The 21,006-nt window shown below is 43.9% G+C and overlaps 1 protein-coding gene across 1 annotated transcript in view; it reads left to right on the plus strand.

Moving 5' to 3' along the window:
• The window catches only part of ppp1r9a (protein phosphatase 1, regulatory subunit 9A), a gene marked incomplete at both ends in the record, with an annotated part of 44,761 nt that extends 26,707 nt beyond the window's left edge, over positions 1-18,054 (plus strand). The window contains 15 exons of the mRNA XM_080018408.1: positions 1,472-1,624; positions 3,390-3,443; positions 4,835-5,064; positions 6,562-6,658; positions 7,503-7,653; positions 8,979-9,067; positions 11,348-11,513; positions 11,989-12,064; positions 12,877-12,936; positions 13,645-13,693; positions 14,537-14,581; positions 16,950-17,063; positions 17,177-17,200; positions 17,405-17,587; positions 17,869-18,054. Coding sequence (XP_079874534.1) covers positions 1,472-1,624; positions 3,390-3,443; positions 4,835-5,064; positions 6,562-6,658; positions 7,503-7,653; positions 8,979-9,067; positions 11,348-11,513; positions 11,989-12,064; positions 12,877-12,936; positions 13,645-13,693; positions 14,537-14,581; positions 16,950-17,063; positions 17,177-17,200; positions 17,405-17,587; positions 17,869-18,054 — 1,677 coding nt within the window. The remainder of the gene's footprint in view (positions 1-1,471; positions 1,625-3,389; positions 3,444-4,834; positions 5,065-6,561; positions 6,659-7,502; positions 7,654-8,978; positions 9,068-11,347; positions 11,514-11,988; positions 12,065-12,876; positions 12,937-13,644; positions 13,694-14,536; positions 14,582-16,949; positions 17,064-17,176; positions 17,201-17,404; positions 17,588-17,868) is intronic.
• Positions 18,055-21,006: the final 2,952 nt, after the last annotated feature.

The raw sequence follows: 21,006 nt of genomic DNA on the forward strand, positions 1-21,006 counted from the left end.
TGGAAAAAAAACCTTTCATGAAGGAAAATTTGATTTTTCCAGATTCGTGTTCCTTTGTGGTTTTTTTTTTATCTCTCAACGTATTTTCAAAACCGAGTTTGATTTATAAAAAGTAGAAAAATGCTAAACCGTGGAGTTAAATATTCCCGTTAGATTACATGGGGAAATGCAGTTCACTTACCGAGACGCTGAATAGCGCTGATGAACGCCGATCAATCGTTTCCTTTAAATCGAGGAACCAGGTGATGATCATTCATCCATATTCCATGTGTTGTGAAGTCACAATGTGAAACCGTTTTGATAGAGTTCAACCTTTAAATCGTACTACTTTTACAAACACACGGAGACAACGTTGTGGATGGGGCGTGTACCAACGTGTATCATCGAGTAAGAATTGCTGACCTAACTGACGTCCCTTCCGTAAACAAGGCGAGGATCCGGTTTCACTTGTCTGTGAAAAGTTTCATTTCCCTGTGTTGTTATGGAGGAGGAGAAGCGGGTAGAGGAAGATCTAAATCATATCGCGGACCTTAATCTGAGTAGCCATGAGGCTTTGTTTGTCCGGCAACCCCATTTGCATTCTGGGAGCTGGCTGAATGTAGCCAAGCGTGGGTAAAACTTTGGAGGTGATTATCTCAGAATCACAGTTTACCACAACCTTGTCATTAACAAGTCATAGCTTTTAAAATATTTGCTTGATTTGCACAATTGACACCTTGTTTGGAAGCTCCGATTCTCCACCTTCAAATGATGCCAAATGACACGAAAGTGTGCGGTGGGTCACATATCATATGCAAATGTGTGTTTTTCTGGCCCCTCCCATGTAAACAATGGTCAGCCGAGCCTTGGGGAAATTGGATCTTGGTGTTTTAGTCTAAGATGTGGGATGCCGGTATCCTGGCAACAGGAAAGCCTGTTCTGAAAATGGACGTCTCCGGCGGCCGTGCAGACAAAGTCTGGCCTCAGCACCGCTGCGTGGCCGGGGAGGTGATGGAGGAAGACCGGCCTGAGAACTCTAAAAAAGAAGAAATGTGACATTAGATGTGATGGAGATGGGAGAATGTGATAGTGAAACACACGCTGGTGATAATGAACACAGCCGCTAGGTGTTGGCATGCAGCAGACACCTCTTAACAACTGCCTCGCGCCAACTCAGCGCCGATGTAGGAGTTCACATTTGTAGAAAGGAGAAATGAAGAATGGCCCACTACACACAAAGACTGCCTCCAGTCCAGACGTCATCATCAAAAGTATTATACTGTGTGGTTCTATTCTTTTTTGAATAATAGGAACAGCCAGTTTAGTCTCCCCGTACAGGTTAATGCTAATGACCAGCAAGTACATCCACACATCTCCATCTACCCTCTATTCACGACCTTCCCTGGGTGGTTGTCCCGTCTATCTGGCATTCAGTGACGGTGCATTGACGACATCTTACTTTAAATGTGTTTTTTTTTGTTCCCTTCCAAAGCAGACTGGGGAGTACGCCACGGACGAGGAGGATGCTGGGCCGGCAGAGGCGGGAGGGGACAAGAGCATCGAGGTGTTCGATCTGCCCGAGACGGAGGACATCCTGTCCCCCTCCGAGATGGACGCCAGCAAACTCTACCAGAAGTTCCGGGAGGTGAGTCGACACTTTTTTAATGAAATTCCATCCTTAGTCGTGAGCGTCTTTCTTTCTCTCCTTCCCCACTGCCCCTGGTTTACCATTTTTTTAATCCAACGATTTAACGTTCTTACATATTGGAATTGAATTCCTCCGCGATACACGGCTCAGTCTAGGCTTTACTTTCTGTAATAATCTTAAATTCGCTAAGACCGAATCTGGATGAGGCGTAGGGGCTGCATACGTACACCAGTGTAAGATTTGTGAAAACCCTCTGGTGTGGGGTTGAAATCACACTCTTAGGTTTCCTCGGCTTAAAGAATGTGCTTCTCAACACCTCAAACATATAGGTTTTTTACAAATTTAAGCAAATCTTCCTCATGCTCTTCAAATCCTCTTCGCCCAAAATGTATACGTTTTTGCTCATTTAAGTTGTTATTTTTATTTTTATTTCATCCAATGTCTCCAGTTTCCAGCCAGCTTGTGGCGCTACGGTTCCACCAGTTAGGAAGAGGACAAAACCATACCGGCAATATTATTTTCTTCCTCGGCGTTAGCTTGTTTTACTATCCTCAGACAGCTGAGCAGCTGGTGTTATAGATGGAGCGCTCTGGCTCTGGCTCCGGCTCCGTGGCGATTCAGCCTGCCTCCCGACGGGCGTGGTGGCCGCGCCACTCGCCTGACTAATGTAACAAGCGGGGAACAGCAACGCCATCCCTCATCTCGAGACCCCTCCGCTCTCTCTGCCGGTGCCCTCTATCTCTCGTTGTCTTCATTCCCTCTTTCCCTTTCAAAGAACGATGCAGAAACTGCCTTTTTGTCTTTGAACTCGAGGAGGGACATGAGGGCCCCGCACCACGCCGGTTTGTTTGGGGAGGGGAAACGCCTCCACGGTCAGTGTCCCGTCAACCGTGTGCCCCGATTTGGATCCTGCTGCCATGTCATGGGATATTTTGGGTTGACATAGATTTTTAGCATTTCATTTGTCATGGATTTTAACATTTCAGGTTTTGACTGAGAAAACACCACCAGGCTAGTCTTCCTTCCACTTTCCCGTGTCTATTTTCACTCTGGATGAGGAGTCGCTTCAAGGGCAGATCTCCCTCACAGCGACCAGGGCTTCTTTCCGCCCTCTCTCTCTCTCTCTCTCTCTCTCTCTCTCTCTCTCTCTCTTTCTCTCTCTCTCTCTCTCTCTGCCATCATTGCCTTCCTAACAGACTGGTGTTTCCCAAACAGGGGCCCACGGACTGTTGGGCGTTGGTTGCCTGTCAAGCAGTTCCAAAATATATACTGTATATTTTTACTATACTGTATATATATATATTTATTTTAATAGCTTTAAAAGGATTGTTTTATGATAGTTATTATTTTGGAATGTTTAAAAAAATATTAGCTTTAACCCTCTGTGTCTGTGTCGGGTGTTAATGAGGCACAATTATGTGTAAGGGATCCGGGATCATTGAAAAATGTGAAATATTGACTTAGAAAAATGTTTGACAGCCATATACAGTATAAATGTATCATTTTATATATTCCTTATATTCCCTCCCGGCCCTGGGAGAGTTAGTGTCAGTCCTGTGCGCCGCTGTCAGGCAGTGCGGGGTCGACTCGCTCCGTTCCTCTCACTGTATCCACGGCAGTGAGCCTGCGCGGCCATGCGTCTGATCATCTGACCGCCCTGTCTCCATTCTCTCTCTCTCTCGCACTCTCTCTCTCTCTCTCGGTCTCTCTCTCTCTCTCTCTCTCTCCCCTTATCTTATCTTCTCCTCCTCTCCTCCCACAGCTGCAGATCAAACACACGGTCACAGAGGCCGAAATCCAGAAGCTGAAAAACAAGGTAAGGGTAAGGCCATCACGCCACCTCATCAAAACTAATGATAAGAAGTCGTGATTCGCGTCGCGTCGGGGTTTTGGGAAACTCCGGAATCGGGACCTCGGAAAAGTTTCTGGGTTTTCAAGATTTTGCCGGTGTGGGAATGATTGATGGATTCAAAAAATATCATCAAAGCTGCTTCAGTTTCCGAAACCTATATATTTTTTTAGGTTGTCGCAACTTGAAATGCAGACCTTAATTTCTCCATTTCAAGTTGAGAAAATGCACAAAATACAAGTTTGAGAAATGGAAGCCGTTTTATTTTTTTAGTTTATCCAATGATTACTTGTTTCTTTCAGTGTAATTTATGGGATTTTACAGGTGTGTGTTATATAAAATGTGTGATATGTATTTTTCAGCAGGTCGCTCTTTGCAAGTTTCTCCCAAGTAGGCAAGAAAATCAAGTAGTCAAGTTTGTGGGCGCGTGTGTGCGTGCCTGGGTGCGTGCCCACTACACGTGCACGAGCAGCCGTACCTTCTTTAACGACGTAGGGTGACGTGCTCTGTCAGATCTAACGGCCCAATTTGATGAATTCTTAAATGAATGGACTCACAGTGGATGTGCTCCAACGCATTAGAGGAGCAGCAGCTGAAAAGCTTTTTAAAGGTGGAGGACGAATCCACTTTGTGGAGGGAAAGTCTCCGAACTCACACTGAAGGTTTTCACTTCAGTGGCACCTGGGAATTTCCTGTTGTTTCCTATCCTCCTTTTTTATTGCCCTTTATTTTTCTAAATTGCTGTATATTGGTTTTGGAGCAAAACAAAATCATGACTGTACGATAACTTCAAAGCGTGAGTCAGTGTTTGATGAAACGAAAAGCTCCTCAAGCTTTAGTATTTTATGAGGAAAGAGTTTGAGATATCTTAACTCATCAAGGTTTCCATAGTCATAACTTTCAAATGGTGCACAAGTCATGTTGAATCAGGTTCTAGTGCAGTGGTATTCAAACTGTGACTAATTACCTTTCATGAAATATGTTTATTTTTAAGTTTATAAATCAAATAGGATTATAGTTTATTCATTTTGAATGATCACATTTTCATCCCAATTTTTTTTTTCATTAGTTGTGCACCTTTCTGCCCCAGTGAGGCTGTGTGAATAGGCAATAAAAGCCAAAACTGAAAGGGACCTCTCGACCTGGTTCACTATAAACAAAGTTAGTTTGCATATGACACATTTTTATTTGTGCTTTTTGGGAGGATGGGCGTCTTTAAATCCTAGGGAGACGATTAAAGTTTCAATACCACTGTCCTAGTGGCCGCATTAAAGTATGTTGACGGCGCGCTTGCATGTAGCGTTGCGAGACTCGTGTCGCACAAAGTGCCAGCCTTCCACCTGTTTGCCTCCACCCAGCTGGCCTCGGTGGAGAGGGAGAAGCAGCGCTGGGAGAAGGAGAAGAGCCAGCTGAAGGCCAGCATCGAGGAGAACAAGGAGAGGATGCTGAAGCTGGAGAGCTACTGGATCGAGGCACAGACGCTCTGCCACACGGTCAACGAGCACCTGAAGGAGGCGCAGGCCCAGTACCAGGCGCTGGAGAAGAAGTACAACAAGGCCAAGAAGCTCATCAAGGACTTCCAGCAGAAGTCAGTTCACACCCTCTTCGTTTTGACTCATCATTTAGTCCGAAAGGAGGAGGGTGAATATTTGAATTTTTAGGTTTCTCGGTTGGTCCAAATTTAGCCAAAACCATTGTGTCTGCAGGTCAGTTTTATTAATATTAGACCTTACATGTCATTAAATAGCCTTAAATTTGATATGTACAGTGTGAGGTCCTATTATCAATATAAACATTTCATCTGATTTCATTTATCCATATCCGTTTCATTGATATAAATGAGTCAAGTTCCTCTTCATCAAGTCAACATTGCTGATGTTCTGAAACACAAAGCTGACCACTGCACCTGATGGGGAAGAGACTGTCCATAAATCAGTCTGATACCGGCAGTCACCCATGACACCGATGAAAAGTTATACCGTGGAATAGATCCATATGAGGGCAGGTCCACAAAGGTCTTGGTCTTGGTGGCGTAAGGCTACTGAAACTCATTAAGAGATGAATGACTACATGAGAATGAATTGTGATCCAAATGAGAAAACTAGTGATCATGCTGTCAAGGACCCTTAATTATATATACATCAGGCCATGGACCCCTATTCGATTTGTCTCTGGAATCCAAATGTTTTTGGTCTGATATGATTTAGTCCAAATTTCCACACCTGTCTATACGATAGCCAGTAAATTAGTTGACAGTGAAACTGTTATCAAAACAACTGTGATCGTGCATCCTCTGATGGTGCTACTGTAAAATCTTGTAAATGAAATAACAGTGATGTCCAACTATTAATCATTTTGCTGTGGACCCCCTGGAACCTCTCGATCACCCCTGGGGTGGAGGGTCCCCTGACCCCACCTTGAGAACCACTTGCTCCAAACCATCCATTCTGTGGAGCCAGAAGAAATCCCCTTTCTTGCCGCAGTGTCTGCTCCGTACTCGCTTGCTCGGCCTCTCCTCTCCTCCGATGCGCTGATCTCTTTGGTCAGCACCATCACAACCTCTCCGGCTCAACTCCGCTCTGATCGCCTCTAATTGGCTGAGCAGTTCTCGGGCAGCGCCGCGGAAACGAGCCCTCCAATGCCAATGCTTAGTGGAGGAGTTAGCCGGGTTGGGTCCACACAGAGGGAGGCAGTGGCGTCCCAGAGGACACGAGAGACAACGTGTCATAATGAGGGAGCCCGTGTTTATTATTCTAACTTGGGCCTGAATGTGTGTGTGTGTGTGTGTGTGTGTGTGTGTGTCTGTGTCTGTGTCTGTGGGTGTGTATGTCGGGAGTGAGCGTGCGTGCTCGTTGTGTCCAGTATGAGCACCAGGGGCAGCGTGAAGTGAGAGAAAGTGACAGTTTGAAAGTGCCATGGCTTCCCTCGCTCCGCCAGCGAAGAGGCAGAGTCAGAACACACACACACGCGCGCGCGCACACACACACACACACACACACACACACACACACACGCACACACACACACAGCGATTCAGCACACTAACGCTCCCCCTCTCTCCTTCCCTCCCTCCCCTGCTCCTCAGAGAGGTGGAGTTCGTCCACAAGGAGGAGGCGGAGAGGAGCAGGCTGGAGGAGGCGGAGAAAGCCCACCTGGCTGAGATCCAAGGCCTGCAAGTCCGGGTGAGCGGCTGGATCCTCGTCTCCACCCTTCTCTGAATACACTGCTATCCTCTTCTCCACCCTTCTGTGAATACACTGCTATTCTCTACTCCACCCTTCTCTGAATACACTGCTGTCCTCGTCTCCACCCTTCTCTGGAAACTTGCCTTGAGAAACTTACCACTCTGCTGCAGGTTACCACTATGCTTGAATGCAATCTAATGTGGCAAAAATGTAGGCCTTAAAAAAGTGGGAAGCTCACAATATAGTCAGACATTGTTTATACTGTATCTTATATTGAGAGATGAAATTGTCGCAAACACTGCATTTTATCAGGTTTTTTAGGCTTTTATGAACCCGTTTACCCTGCCGCAAATCAGTTACTTTGGCTAAGAGACTAGAAACAGGAATTTGGCAACCCACTGTAGCCAACGCAACGCTGGACTGCATTTTAGCACAGTGAGAAGCTTCTCGTGTCTCAATTATAAAGCGCCCAGCGAGGTCGCGCTATGAACAGTTATAAATGATGAGAACCAACATTTTAATAAGGCCTGGGTTGGAAAATAGCCGAACCGAGCAGGTTCGTGGATTTAAAACAGGCCTGCGTCTACTTCTTTTGTCGTAGGCAATTGTGCAGCCGCCCATGTTTTCCTCCACTATTTTCCTGTGCGGTAATAATGTAGAACTAAATTTCCCCTTGAGGGACAATTAAGACCTAAAAAGAATACTTAGAAACACAAGTAAAACACAGCAAACAGTAGAAGTGGAAGTTGAACAGTTCAACACCACCCGCCCCACACACACACACACACACACACACACACACACACACACACACTCAAGCTCTCCTGTCCCATCCGTCCAGATCGCCACGCTGGAGTCGGAGCTGATGCAGCTGATGAAGCAGAGTGACATCCAGGTCAACAACAACAACAACAGCGGCAGCGGCGGAGGCGGCGTCCAGCAGCCCAGCCCGGCCAGGGCCGCTGCCACCGCCGCGCCCGCTCAGGCCAGAGGTCCGTTGTTTCTTTTTGAGGATAATCGTTCTGGCATTTCCACTTTATTGGAGAGTGCAGCACAGGAGAGAGAGAGAGAGAGAGAGAGAGAGAGAGAGAGAGAGAGAGAGAGAGAGATGATACAAACAGCATGTCTGCAGTTATTAGTGGCAGTGGCCGTATGTTTCTGATAAGATAAGATGGCATTTTATCAACCCCCGGGGAGAGATTCAGGAGGGTTAGGGTCACCTGAATTTACTTTCTGTTTCTATTCCTTTCCCAAGCGTCCCGTATTTCGAGGGCAAATTCATCCCAATCATTTTTTTTGTTATATTAATGTGAAATTATTGTTATGTCTACATGGATTTTACATGTATTTCTATGGTTAAATTGGCTTTTTGGGGGGATATCTTTGCCGACTTTTGATGAGGTTGAGCTGTCTCAGTTTAAACAAAGATTTCCGATAGCTAAGTGAATAAAAAAGCCTTAAAACATTCCATCTTCCTGGATTCCTGCTCACCTTTCTTGATGTTGAACTGATGTCAAGGTAAACTGAGCACGATATTATATATCTTGAATTTGGATCTTTATCGCTTCACTTCTCTGCTGTCTGGCCTTCATATGGGACACTGATGTGACCGTTAATTATTTGATAGTGGAATATCAGCTCCGCACGCACACACACACACACACACACACACACACACACACACACACACACTTAACACACACCTACACACACAACGCAGACATCACACTCTCACTCCGTTGGGATGTACATTGTTTTTCAGATGCTCTCACTTCCACTAACTTTCCTCCCACACAGAAGCTGCCACGTCTGACGCCCGCTCCACACATCTGACCGCCTACATCTCATTTTTCCTCACGTCGTTATTTTTCCTCGCGTCGTCAGGAAGCAGTCCCTCGGTTTATTTAGCCAAGTCTGAACCGGCCTGCAATCACTAGAGAAATATTGCGGGTTTCGGCGGAGGTCTGATCATTTCATGATGGAGGTTATTTAGCCCGAGTGTCTCTCCAGAGAGAGATAACAACTATTTTTAATTAGTGACATCACTTCTGGGAGTCTTTCTGGACCTTGGAGTTGTAGACGTTCAGATAGAGAGGTTATTTCATTTCCTCAGCTTAAAGATATTTGCCAAAGATCAAATTGAAGAACATTGCAGTCAAAGCACATTTCTCATTCCTTTTTAAAATGTTGTTTTGTATTTATGTGTGTGTGTGTATGTTTGTGTGTGTGTGTGTGTGTGTGTGTGTGTGTGTCTGTGCATGTGTGTGTGTGTGCGTGCGTGCGTGCATGCGTGATGTGTGTGTGTGTGTTATTCCAGACTTGATGGAGACCCCTTCCCACTCCCCCAGCCAAAAGAAGAGCTATAGAGGACTAACTCAGGAGAGCATTATCTCTACAGAGGGAGAGGTCGGTCACACACACACACACACACACACACACACACACACACACACACACACACACACACACACACACACACGCACGCACACACACACACACACACACACACACACAGACACACTCTATCTGAAGCACTTGACTCCAATCGAACCCACTCTACTATTTTATTCATCTCAGTAAAAATCTTTTGGCGAGTTGAGGAGGTCATTACTTTTGATTCCTTTGTTTTTTACATAATTCTCGCATATGTATGTATGTGTGCGTGTATGTGTGTTTCATCCGGTTTCCTCTCATAATGAATGGATGGATCGCGGTGTTAATGCGCTATGCTATCAGAGCCGGTGGTGCTGATAGAAGCTGTTGTCTCTGGCGGCGTATTGATAGCGGAGCTTCCCTCTGTATGGAAGTGGCGTGGGTCCGCCATAAACACCGTAGGCCCACCCCGGAAAAAAAAAGCCTGAGCCGGTGGATCGTGACGGGCAAAGCTATGAGCTTCCCAAAAGTATCTGGAAAAGAATGAAAGGCTTGAGTTTTATCCCCCTGCAATTTAAGGGGGGGGGGGGGGGGAGTCAGAGCAGTGGAGCCATTGTTTTGATGAATGAAATCAAAATCAATTGAATAAATCTTTATCTCGCTCTGGGTCTCCTCCTCTGGGTCTGGATTCCTTTCACCTATTTTGTTCTACAACTTTTCTGTCTTTGTATGAGGCAAATCTCGTTTCACCAGGTCCTTGAGGTGCTTGAATTCGTCATCAGAAATGAAAGTACCGGAATACCTTGAAAAAAACCCTTCATCTGCTGAAGCGCTTCAAAAGTCCTTGAAAAGCACACCATCATTGAAAACCTGTGATATTCCCCCTTGATTTTATATTCAAATCGTAACGTAATAATAAATCTGCCAGAATCGCTTTCCCGGCATCGTTTTAGCATGGTTGGAGTGGAAATACACACTTTACAGTGGATGACATTTAGATGAATAATTATTATGGATATACACTCACCAGCCACTTTATTAGGTACACCTTGCTAGTACCGGGTTGGACCCCCTTTTGCCTTCAGAACTGCCTTAATTCTTAGTGGCATAGATTCAACAAGGTGTTGGAAACATTCCTTAGAGATTGTGGTCCCTATGGACACGATAGCATCATGCAGTTGCTGCAGATTTGTCGGCTGCACATCCATGATGCCAATCTCCCGCTCCACCACATCCCAAAGGGGGTCTATTGGATTGAGATGTGGGGACTGTGGAGGCCATTGGGGTACAGTGAACTCATTGTCATGTTCAAAAAACCAGTTTGAGATGATTTGAGCTTTGTGACATGGTGCATTATCCTGCTGGAAGTAGCCATCAGAAGATGGCTACACTGTGCTCATAAAGGGATGGACATGGTCAGCAACAATACTCAGGTATGCTGTGGCGTTTAAACCATGTTCAGTTGGTACTAAGGGGCCTAAAGTGTGCCAAGAAAATATCCACCACACCATTACACCACCACCACCAGCCTGAACCCTTGATACAAGGCAGGATGGATCCATGCTTTCATGTTGTTTACGCCAAATTCCCCAAAGACCCTACCATCTGAATGTCGCAGCTGAAATTGTCCATTTTTGGTGAGCCTGTGCGAATTGTAGCCTCAGTTTCCTGTTCTTAGCTGACAGGAGTGGCACCCGATGTGGTCTTCAGCTGCTGTAGCCCATCTGCTTCAAGATTGGACGTGTTGTGCGTTCAGAGATGGTATATACCATACCTTGGTTGGTTATATGAGTTACTGTCGCCTTTCTTTCCTCTCGAACCAGTCTGCCCATTCTCCTCTGACCTCAGACATCAACAAGGCATTTTCATCCACACAACTGCCGCTCACTGGATATTTTCTCTTTTTCGGACCACTCTCTGTAAACCCTAGAGATGGTTGTGCGTGAAAATCCCAGTAGGTCAGCAGTTTCTGAAATACTCAGACCAGCCCGTCTGGCACCAACAATCATGCCACGTTCAAAGTCACTTAAATCCCCTTTCTTCCCCATTCTGATGCTCGGTTTGAACTTCAGCAAGTCATCCTCACCATGTCTACATGCCTAAATGCAATGAGTTGCTGCCATGTGATTGGCTGATTAGATATTTGTGTTAACAAGCAATTGAACAGGTGTACCTAATAAAGTGGCCGGTGAGTATATATACTGTATATATATATATATATTGCCAGAATGAACCCTGTTAAATGTATTCTTCCCCTTTTGTCTCTTTTCCAAACCCCTTATCTTCCTCGTCTACCTGTCTTTCCGTCCTCAGGTGTTTGAGGGCCTGCCGAGTCCCGCCCACAGCCGGAGCGGTTCAGTGCGCAGCGCGGCGTCCTGTGATGGGGGGTCGGTGGGGGCCCTCAGGGGCCTGGGCAGCGCAGAGGGCTCCCCAAAACGGGCCCTGCTCCCGGAGGCTGCCGCAGGGGGCAATGAAAGCAGTCAGTATAGTCATCCTCAACATTTTTCATATCAAGCACACTCGATTTGATACCCATTAGGCCATGGATCCCAATTCAATACGAGTTGTCTCTGGGACCTCGATTGGAGAAGGTTTTTATTGTTGAATATGATTTAGTCCAAACTTCCGTACCTGTCTCGACTATAGTTACAGAGATGAAACTAGGATCCAAACATTGAATCCTTGTTGGTCATTATTGTATATTCTCTAATGGGGAATCATTTTGTTGGGGACCCCCTGGAACCTCTCAAAGGATTTCTAGGGGGTCCCTGGACCCTATGTTGATAACCACTGGGTTAAGTAGTGTTAGCTACTGAGACAAAGTTTATAGCATGTTTAAAATGGTCATGACATTGATTGAACCCAACTCTGATTCTGAATTCTAAATATGAACAAATTGGGAGTGTACTGTGTTTCCAGAGAAGTGTAAGACGGAGGGTGTTTTGGGTCCTCAGGTTGTCAGTCTCCTGCCGTGTCCAGTCCATCTCTCAGCCCCAAGGAGAGCCTCAGCAGACAGGCGCTGGACCCCGGGTATGACTAGGAAGGCATTTTCATTTTCCTTATTAAATATTTAGTAACAAGGGGTTGTAATGGTGATCCGTAATAATCCCTTTTTTCATTCTTTACCAAAGTCATTTTTCAACTCCGACGTAACTCCTCCTCTTTCTCCACAAGCTGTTTTGAGACTTTTAGTGGTTTGTTACACTGTGTTACATAATAACAATGCATTTTTTAATGAATTGCCAAAATATAATATATCTGACCTTAATTATATAAAACACCCGCATTTTGTGGTAACTTATTACATAATGTGGTGATTATTCCGCATTGCAAGGGTTTCCAATTTAAGTACCAAAGTGTCACAGTACTTTTTGTGGGTTATTACATTATGTGATGAATTATTACATATTCATCATGAAAGGTTGTAACCCCCACAATGCAAAATAACCACCACATTATGTAAAATGTTATTTTATTACTTATTACTTTTTGCATTCTCTATGTTTATTAAAAATGAAGGTGCTATTACATAACAAAGGCTAAATGTATTGCATTTTGGCAAGTTATTACAAAATGTAAAACGCTTTTATGTAATTTGTTGTTACATGGTTCCTACAACAAAACAAACAAAGTCACCAGTAAGAAAGGCAGGAACAGTGAAGCCAAAAACAGAATTCACACGGGAATGAATCCCCCCCAAACTCCCCAAAATATTCAGAAATAAACACGGACCAAAACTTCGGAAACCTGAAAATGCTGAACAGCCCTTTTATAATCCCAGTGTGCATCCAGAGTCCTGGTTTTTATATTCTTCTGCATTTTCTCCTCCTCTTTCTTTTAAGGTCCCCATTCAGGCAGCACAGGGTGAAGGACAAGGACCCGCGGGCCTCGCCGGGAAATAGGTAAATGAATTTAAGTTTCGCCACTCCAGAAATAAATCAATCTTGTCGATCTGAATGAAGGTTTTTGTTTGCATGTGTGTGTGTGTCACAAAAAAATCCAAGTGTATTTGTCCAAAAGCACTGTAACATTTTGGAGAGGAGCAGTTGTCGCTGCCATTTGGAAGGGCTGATCTGTGGTCAAAGAAATCAGGATAAAAAAACAGGAAAACAAGTACGACAAAAGCAAAAACAAGAAAATTAAAGTAATACACGGAGCTACCTGTTTATAGTGTGTGTGTGTGTGTGTGTGTGTGTGTGTGTGTGTGTGTGTGTGCGTGTGCATGTACAATGGGGGTGGTTATTAGTTGAGAAGTCATGACAAGGAGTTTATTAAAGTACTGCTGACCAGAGTACTTACACGTGTGTGTGTGTGTGTGTGCGCCTGCGTGCGTGCATGCGTGTGTGTGCATGTGTGTGCCTCAGTTACACACACACACACACACACACACACAAAGACAAACACGCACTCTCACTGTTTTACGGCGTTAGAAATACACCCAAGTCAGCAGTGCCCATGAGATCAGGGAATGATGTACAAGCTGTGTCTGCTATGTAATTTTCTCCATTAACCTTCTAAACTCTCTCTCTCTCTCTCTCTCTCTCTCTCTCTCTCTCTCTCTCTCTCTCCCTCTCTCTCTCTCTCTCTCTCTCTCTCTCTCTCCCCCTCAGCTCCACTGAGCCATCAGCCGAGGACAGTCCAGAGAAACTCCAGGCAAAGGTACTTGAGGTCACTGGTTTAATTGCGACTTGGTGGAATGTTCTGGCCCGAGCCGCGGCCTAAAAGTGTCCTGTGGGATGGACGGTGTTTTATGAAACCGTACAAAATGTCCACCCAGAGTTAACTCACGCAGTAATTGGGTACTAAAAAAGAAGTAACAAAAAAATCTACTAACAGGATTAATACATTTGTTTTCTGTGTACGTTATTATTATAATTATAATTATAATAATTATTATATAATTATTATGAATTATATTGTTATTATAATTATAATTATAATAATTAGTATTTTTAGCAGGGTTCTTAGCAGGTCCTTTAGGTGCTCGAAGTGCTTTTTGTCTTCAGAAATTGAAGTATTTTCAAAGTGTTCAACCTTGAAAATAGCCTCGTTTGTGCTGAAGTGCTTGAACAAAATGCGTTAATTGAAAACCTGTGATATTCCCCCAGGTTTTGTTATTCAATTCGTAATGTAATAGAAATGTCCCAGAATCAGTTTTACGACCTCATTTATGCCAGGGAAATCCAGCATGGTTGGAAATAGATGCTTATAGTACACAAATAGTATGTGATAATGAGATGAATAATATATATATGTGTGTTTGTATGTACTGTACTGTTTATACAGTATATAATAGATATGCTATAAGTGATATAAGTAATAGAGAATGAGACTTAGATTATATTATATTATTTTAATTAATAAAGATCACATTGAAAATTATTAGTTATATTTGTTTTGCATGAAAGTCATTGAAAATGAAAAAATATATATTATTACCTTTATTATCATCATTATGATTGATATTAATTGACATACATTTTGCCGGTTTGTGTTTCACAGAACTCTCTCACATGGCCACACTTCTTCTCCTATTCGTATTACTTGGTATTGTTTTTTTTTTTGCCTCGTTGGATCATACAAATAAATCAATCATGAAGGCCAATGAATTGGTGCTTTGAGAAGATGACCGTGGTTCACTAACCAATTCAATTCACCGTAATCAAAACCATGAGGAATGCAAGATTGTGTTACGTAATTACTGTAATTTGAGGAAATCTGGCAACCTAACAAAGCTGTCAAGATTTGATTTGATCGAGACTTTACTGATAAATAAGAGACTAATCATAGCAGTATCATGTGATGACATCACATTTCCTCTGTTATGTGCAATGATAACAAAATAACAAATGTGTGTTGGCTCTGAATACCCACAGCCATAACAGAAGAGGCTGCTTTTCAACTGATTCCCACCTGATTAACATCAGATCCTGTATATTATTGTATAATACTATTCATTCATCTTTACAGTATTTTACGCAGTATATACACCGGTTCCAAATTATTATGCAAATGATATTTTTCTCTGATCTTCCTAAATGGTCCATGCAAATGACAGTCAGTATAATTTTCAAGTCATCAACCGTGAGGGTATAATTGGAATGTTTTGAACAAACCTCCCAAAGATCACAGTATTTTTTTTCAAAATTAAAAAACTCAAAATGCACTGTTCCAAATTATTATGCACAACAGAGTTTCAAAACATTTTATAGGTTGTAAAGAACTGAAAATGGTCAGTTGTTGATTTGCAGCATTAGGTCATATTTACTGAAATCAAAACCTATTTCAATCAAAAACATCTTAACAGGCCAAGTTACATGTTAACATAGGACCCTTCTTCGATATCACCTTCACAATTCTTGCATCCATTGAACTTGTGAGTTTTTGGAGAGTTTCTGCTTGAATTTCTTTGCAGGATGTTAGAACAGCCTCCCAGAGCCGCTGTTTTGATGCCAACTGCCTCCACCCTCAGAGATCTTTTGCTTGAGGATGCTCCAAAGGTTCTCAAAAGGGTGGAGATCAGGGGAGGATGGGGGCCACACCATGAGTTTCTATTCTTTGCAGCATGAGATGGTGCATTGTCAGGCATGAAGATGATTTTGCTACAGAAGGCACGGTTCTTTTTGTACCATGGAAGAAAGTGGTCAGTTTGAAACTCTTTATACTTTGCCGAGGTCATTTTCACACCTTCAGGGACCCTAAAGGGACCCAGCAGCTCTCTCCCCATGATTCCGGCCCAAAACATGACTCCGCCACCTCCTTGCTGACGTTGCAGCCCTGTTGGGACACGGTGGCCACCCACCAACCATCCACTACTCCATCCATCTGGACCATCCAGGGTTGCACGGGACTCATCAGTAAACAAGACTGTTTGAAAATGAGTCTCCATGTATTTCTGGGCCCACTGCAACTGTTTCTGCTTGTGAGCGTCGGTCAGGGGTGGCCCAATAGTAGGTTTATGCACAACTGCAAGCCTCTGGAGGATCCTACACCTTGAGGTTCGCAAGACTCCAGAGGCACCAGCAGCTTCAAATACCTGTTTGCTCCTTTTTAATGGCATTTTAGCAGCTGCTCTCTTAATCCAATGAATTATTCTGGCAGAAACCTTCCTCATTATGTCTTTATGTGCACGAACCCGTCTGTGCTCTGAATCAGCCACAAATCTCTTCACAGTACGATGATCACGCTTAAGTTTTCGTGAAATATTGAATGTTTTCATACCTTGTCCGAGGCATTGCACTATTTGACACTTTTCGGGAGCAGAGAGATCCTTTTTCTTTCCCATATTGCTTGAAAGCTGTGGCTGCTTAATAATGTGGAACTTACTTCTTAAGTAGTTTTCCTTTTATTGGGCTCACCTGGAAAACTAATTATCACAGGTGTCTGAGATTGATTTCAATGATCCAAAGAGCCCTGAGACACAATACCATCCATGAGTTTAATTGAAAAACAAAAAATTTAATGTTTATGACACTTTTATGACACCAATTTGCATAGTAATTTGGAACGCGGTGGTGGAGGAGTGTGGGTGAGGGATGGATGGTCACTCTGGTCACCAAGGTCACTCTAGTACCAACGTGGTGTTAGGCTGTTTGGCTTGTTTGACTTGGCTTTGAGGCCTAAACACGTAACATCTTTTTACACGTTAAACACCACAGCATTTAATTTCACCCCAGATTAAATAGATTGAAAATGTACTCAACCTTTTGAGCTTTAAATAATACATTATTCTGGCATTTTGTGATTCACACTCTTAACTCTTCTTTCTCTCTCTCAGCCGTCTGTGGTGACTTACAGAACATTAAAATCACTAACTGTGCGCAAGGAAATGTCTCTCGCGATGATTACCGCCCCACAGGGAAGAAGCCTTTTAAGGAGAACGACACGGAATCACTCTTGACATTGTGCTTGGCAGGGTCCGGCTCTAAGCGACGACCTGAGCGTCAGCAGCACCAGCTCCGTGGAGATCAGCGGCTTGCTGAGCGAGGCCAAGATGGCGGGACGCTCGCTGGCGCTCTCCTCAGACGAGGTACGCAGATAAGCTTGTCCAGAATGTAGGTACCGGAAGCCATTTTGTGAAAATGGAATTGGCTGCTAACAAACCGTTTACATTTTGTCGTCCTTTGCTGCTGCCATGTTCAGAGTCTGGATATGATAGATGATGAGGTGAGACTGAGGCGGCAAGACGCACGATCCTTTTCGATTCCATTCCTCTTTTTTTTTTTTAGTATTTACTACATTTTTGTGTAGAGATCCACACATGCGTGTTTTGAATTGAAAAACCTCCCGAACATCTTCGGGACTTCTCCAGCGCTGTCCTGGTGTCCCATCGTCTTCTCTGTCTCTCCGCTGTTTGCGTGCGACGTCTAGATCCTGTGCGAGGGTCAGTGCCCCCAAGAGCAACAGGATCAGAACCACAGCGTCAGGGACTGGACCTCCCCGCAGGTGGCCCGCTGGCTCATGGGCCTCAACCTGGAACGCCACATCCCAGAATTCACTGCCAAAAATGTGGACGGGGAACAGCTGCTTCGGCTGAGCGGTGCTGGGCTCAAGGTAATTGAACATCCGGTATCAGAAACCGTGGCAACCAGTGAACAGTGAGGCAGATTCCCACCAATGCTATAAGCTCGCGTCAATAACGAGAGAAAAGAGGGACACAACAACCGCTCAAACTAAAGTGTGGAGATGGAAGATTCTCCTCTACACAAAAGTGTTGTGAGAGTGTGCCAGCTTGAGGAATCATACGTCCAGGAGCTAGAAAGTTTGAAATATGTCGATGAAATCCGTATTTTGCCCTCCTGAAGACATGCCTGTGTGTGTGTGTTTCTTTCCAGGCCCTCGGTGTCAGCGCCTCCCAGGACCGTGCTCTGATCAAGAAGAAGCTCAAGGACCTGAAGGTGCTGATGGAGAAGGCCAAGAGGAACCGTGTGAAGATGGAGAAACAGCGCGAGAAGCTACGAAAAAAAGAACTGGAGCGGCAGCAGAAGCAGGCCCGCAAGGAGGAGGGCCCGGCGGAGTGATTTTTTTACAGACCTTTCCAACCACCTCCTTACCGTAGTACCACTACCACGCCCTGTAGTATCTCCAGGAATGTCAGTGGGGCCCACAGCAGAGCCCTGAAGGACGCCGACGACACCGTTCCAGAAAGCTCCGTGGCGGTCAGCCGTGGGGCCGACTGCTGGAGGTCCTTGAGCGACTTCCACTGAGCAAAGTAAACCAAAATAAGCGCACACTTGGATGATAGGATGCTGCCCCCTCAGCCGACCCACTCTGTCCCGCTTTACACCTTCCGTACCCAAGCATACTTGTTTCAGTGTTTAAAAAAACAAACAAAAAAAACCAACCATATTTTATTTATTTGAGTGTTTACTTGTGTAAATCCTGTTTATTTATTCATCTTCAGAGCTAGTTGTGGTAAGAGAAAAGTCACCACGTAACCCCAAACATATCACTCTTAGAGCCATCTATATTACTGATCTTTGTAGATGTGTATTATAGCACCTTTAGACATAACAATGTACATATACAGTGATAAATATAGATATTAATATGTCTATCGTGCCATTTTCTAACATGAAGAATTGTGTACATCTGGGTGGGATACATAGATCAGTGGGAACACACCCCCCCCCCCACACACACCTACGGCCTACGGGTCAATACTGACATCCCACCAGTGACCACGAGGTGTCTCCATGCTGCTTACTCTCACCGCTGTTAAAACACTGGAAGTTCTCGCGGGATCCGAGTGAGAACTGCGTTTCCTCCGGGGGGGGGGGGACAAGTGAAGTGAAAACACTGGAAACTCAACTCTGACTTGACTTGGTCCGACGACTACATACTATTCTATACTAAAGCAATTCCCAAAATATGAACAACCGTCAGGAAAAGAGACGCAATGGCCGAAACACCGAGGCTGAAAATGGAGACTGCGGGTACAATGTGTAAAAAAAAAAACAACAAAAAAAAAAAACATTGACTGTGACATACCAAATCATACCACAGGATTACAAACGAAATCTCCTGCTTTTATGCATAACGTTGCTTCGACTCCACCTGTAACCTGCTTTTGACCTCTTTTTTATATTCTCTCGATAACAAAGTAATTCCCAGCTGCTGCCTTTAGTCCATTCTAGAGTAGTGTTCTCTTTCCACTTGGATGCGAGCGCGGTCGAAACACCACGACAGATTCTCCCGTCCGTTTCTAAATCTGCTTTTCAGTTTCCCAAACCCACGCAACGCAAACCATGAGGCTGTTTGTTTTGATTTAAGTTGGCACTTTTTAATCCCTGGAATATTTGAATGGATATTCAGGAACGCAACCTTATTAACAACGTATTTTTCTCTAGTATTACTTTGAAGGAGTAGGAATTCAGGAGTGGACAGTGAAGTGTGTGTGTGTGTGTGTGTGTGTGTGTGTGTGTGTGTGTGTGTGTGTGTGTGTGTGTGTGTGTGTGTGTGTGTGTGTGTCTATTACCGGGGGGGTGACTGGAACTGGAGGTACTGTTCAATAAACCATTACCGATGCTGGGAATCACAGAAGTTGCACTAGTATCATGCAATATTACACTCTGTTTCAATTTTGTCATAAACTTTATTTTAGCGAGGGCTCAAGACGTTGTTGTTCATAGTTGTTAGTTTAAAAAATAAATCCTATTAAGATCAAAATTATTTTTGACGTCCGTAGGCGATTTATGCAATATTCTCTTGATGATTTCAATGATCACCCACTTTTTTCCCCCCACTTTCCGTTTTTTTTTTTTTAGTTGTTTTTTTTTTTGCTGCAGAACCGCTCCGCAGGTTCACATTTGAAATGTACAGTTACCTTTTCGAGGACCCTGATGGTCTGAAAGGGTGAAGTCAAAGGGCTAAAGGATGAGGAGGCGGAGGAGTGTGGGTGAAGGATGGATGGTCACCAAGGTCACTCTGGTACCGACGTGGTGTTAAGCTGTTTGTGTTATTATTTATTATTTATGTATTTAAAGCAGCGAAAACAAGTATTGTTTATGACACGGTAAGTTAAGCGACATTTAAGTTATTATAATTATTATTAACGCTATTGATTCCAAATTTGACAGACTGTTTTTGTTTTTTTTGCAAAAAAATGTATTTCGAAAAAACGATAATTGATGGCGTTTTTTGAATATTTTTCATTTTATTTCGATGGACATTGTGGAATGAAATTATGAAAAAGTTGTTTAAAATTTGAAATGCAAAACACACCTTGTACCGCACGAACCCGATTGTGAATAATACCCCCCCCCCCCCAGACGGTCAATGTGGACTGTACTGTGAACAGTGACGCTGAGAGCAATACGCTGTACTAACCTGAACGAGTTAATCCCCGAGAAGCCTTGTTTTCTAACCTGTCGGTGTGCCGCCAGCAGTCTGTTGAATTAAAAAGGTCATTCCTGGTCCCAAAATGGCGCCTCAGATGCATTTTTAAAGTGAAGTGTTTGGCTGCAGGTGTTTCCCGTGTGTAGTCATGTGTAGAGAGCGACAGATAATCACCACGGGAAAAATCGCTTTCACTATTTCAAACAAACAGAAAAATAAACCATCACGCTTCTTCTCCCTCTTCTCTTCCTTCTCCCGATTTTGTCATTTCATTTTGCTCTCTTTCTTTGCATTCTGAAAAGTTGCATTTGGCAGCTAATTGTAACACTGAATAAAATGTGCGGTCACTGTCTCCGGGTTTCCTTTGGCCTTCTTTATTCCTTTGACCATTCCTTTGCCTTGTGCTCACCGCAGTTGCCCGTGTTCCTTTGGTTTTCATTTTGATTCCTAGCAGGTCTCTTCGACAGTAACATTTAACATCAAAATGAGACGGTGGGAATGGCCGTGAACCTCCTATTCACCATATCATCCTATACATAGACAGTGGATTCATTCAGACATTTCAAGTGAAATGAAAATAGCTTTCTGTGTGTGTGTGTGTGTGTGTGTGTATATATATATACATATATATATAT

Source organism: Zeus faber (genome assembly GCF_960531495.2).
Source record: "Zeus faber genome assembly, chromosome: 1".
Lineage (NCBI taxonomy): Eukaryota > Metazoa > Chordata > Actinopteri > Zeiformes > Zeidae > Zeus > Zeus faber.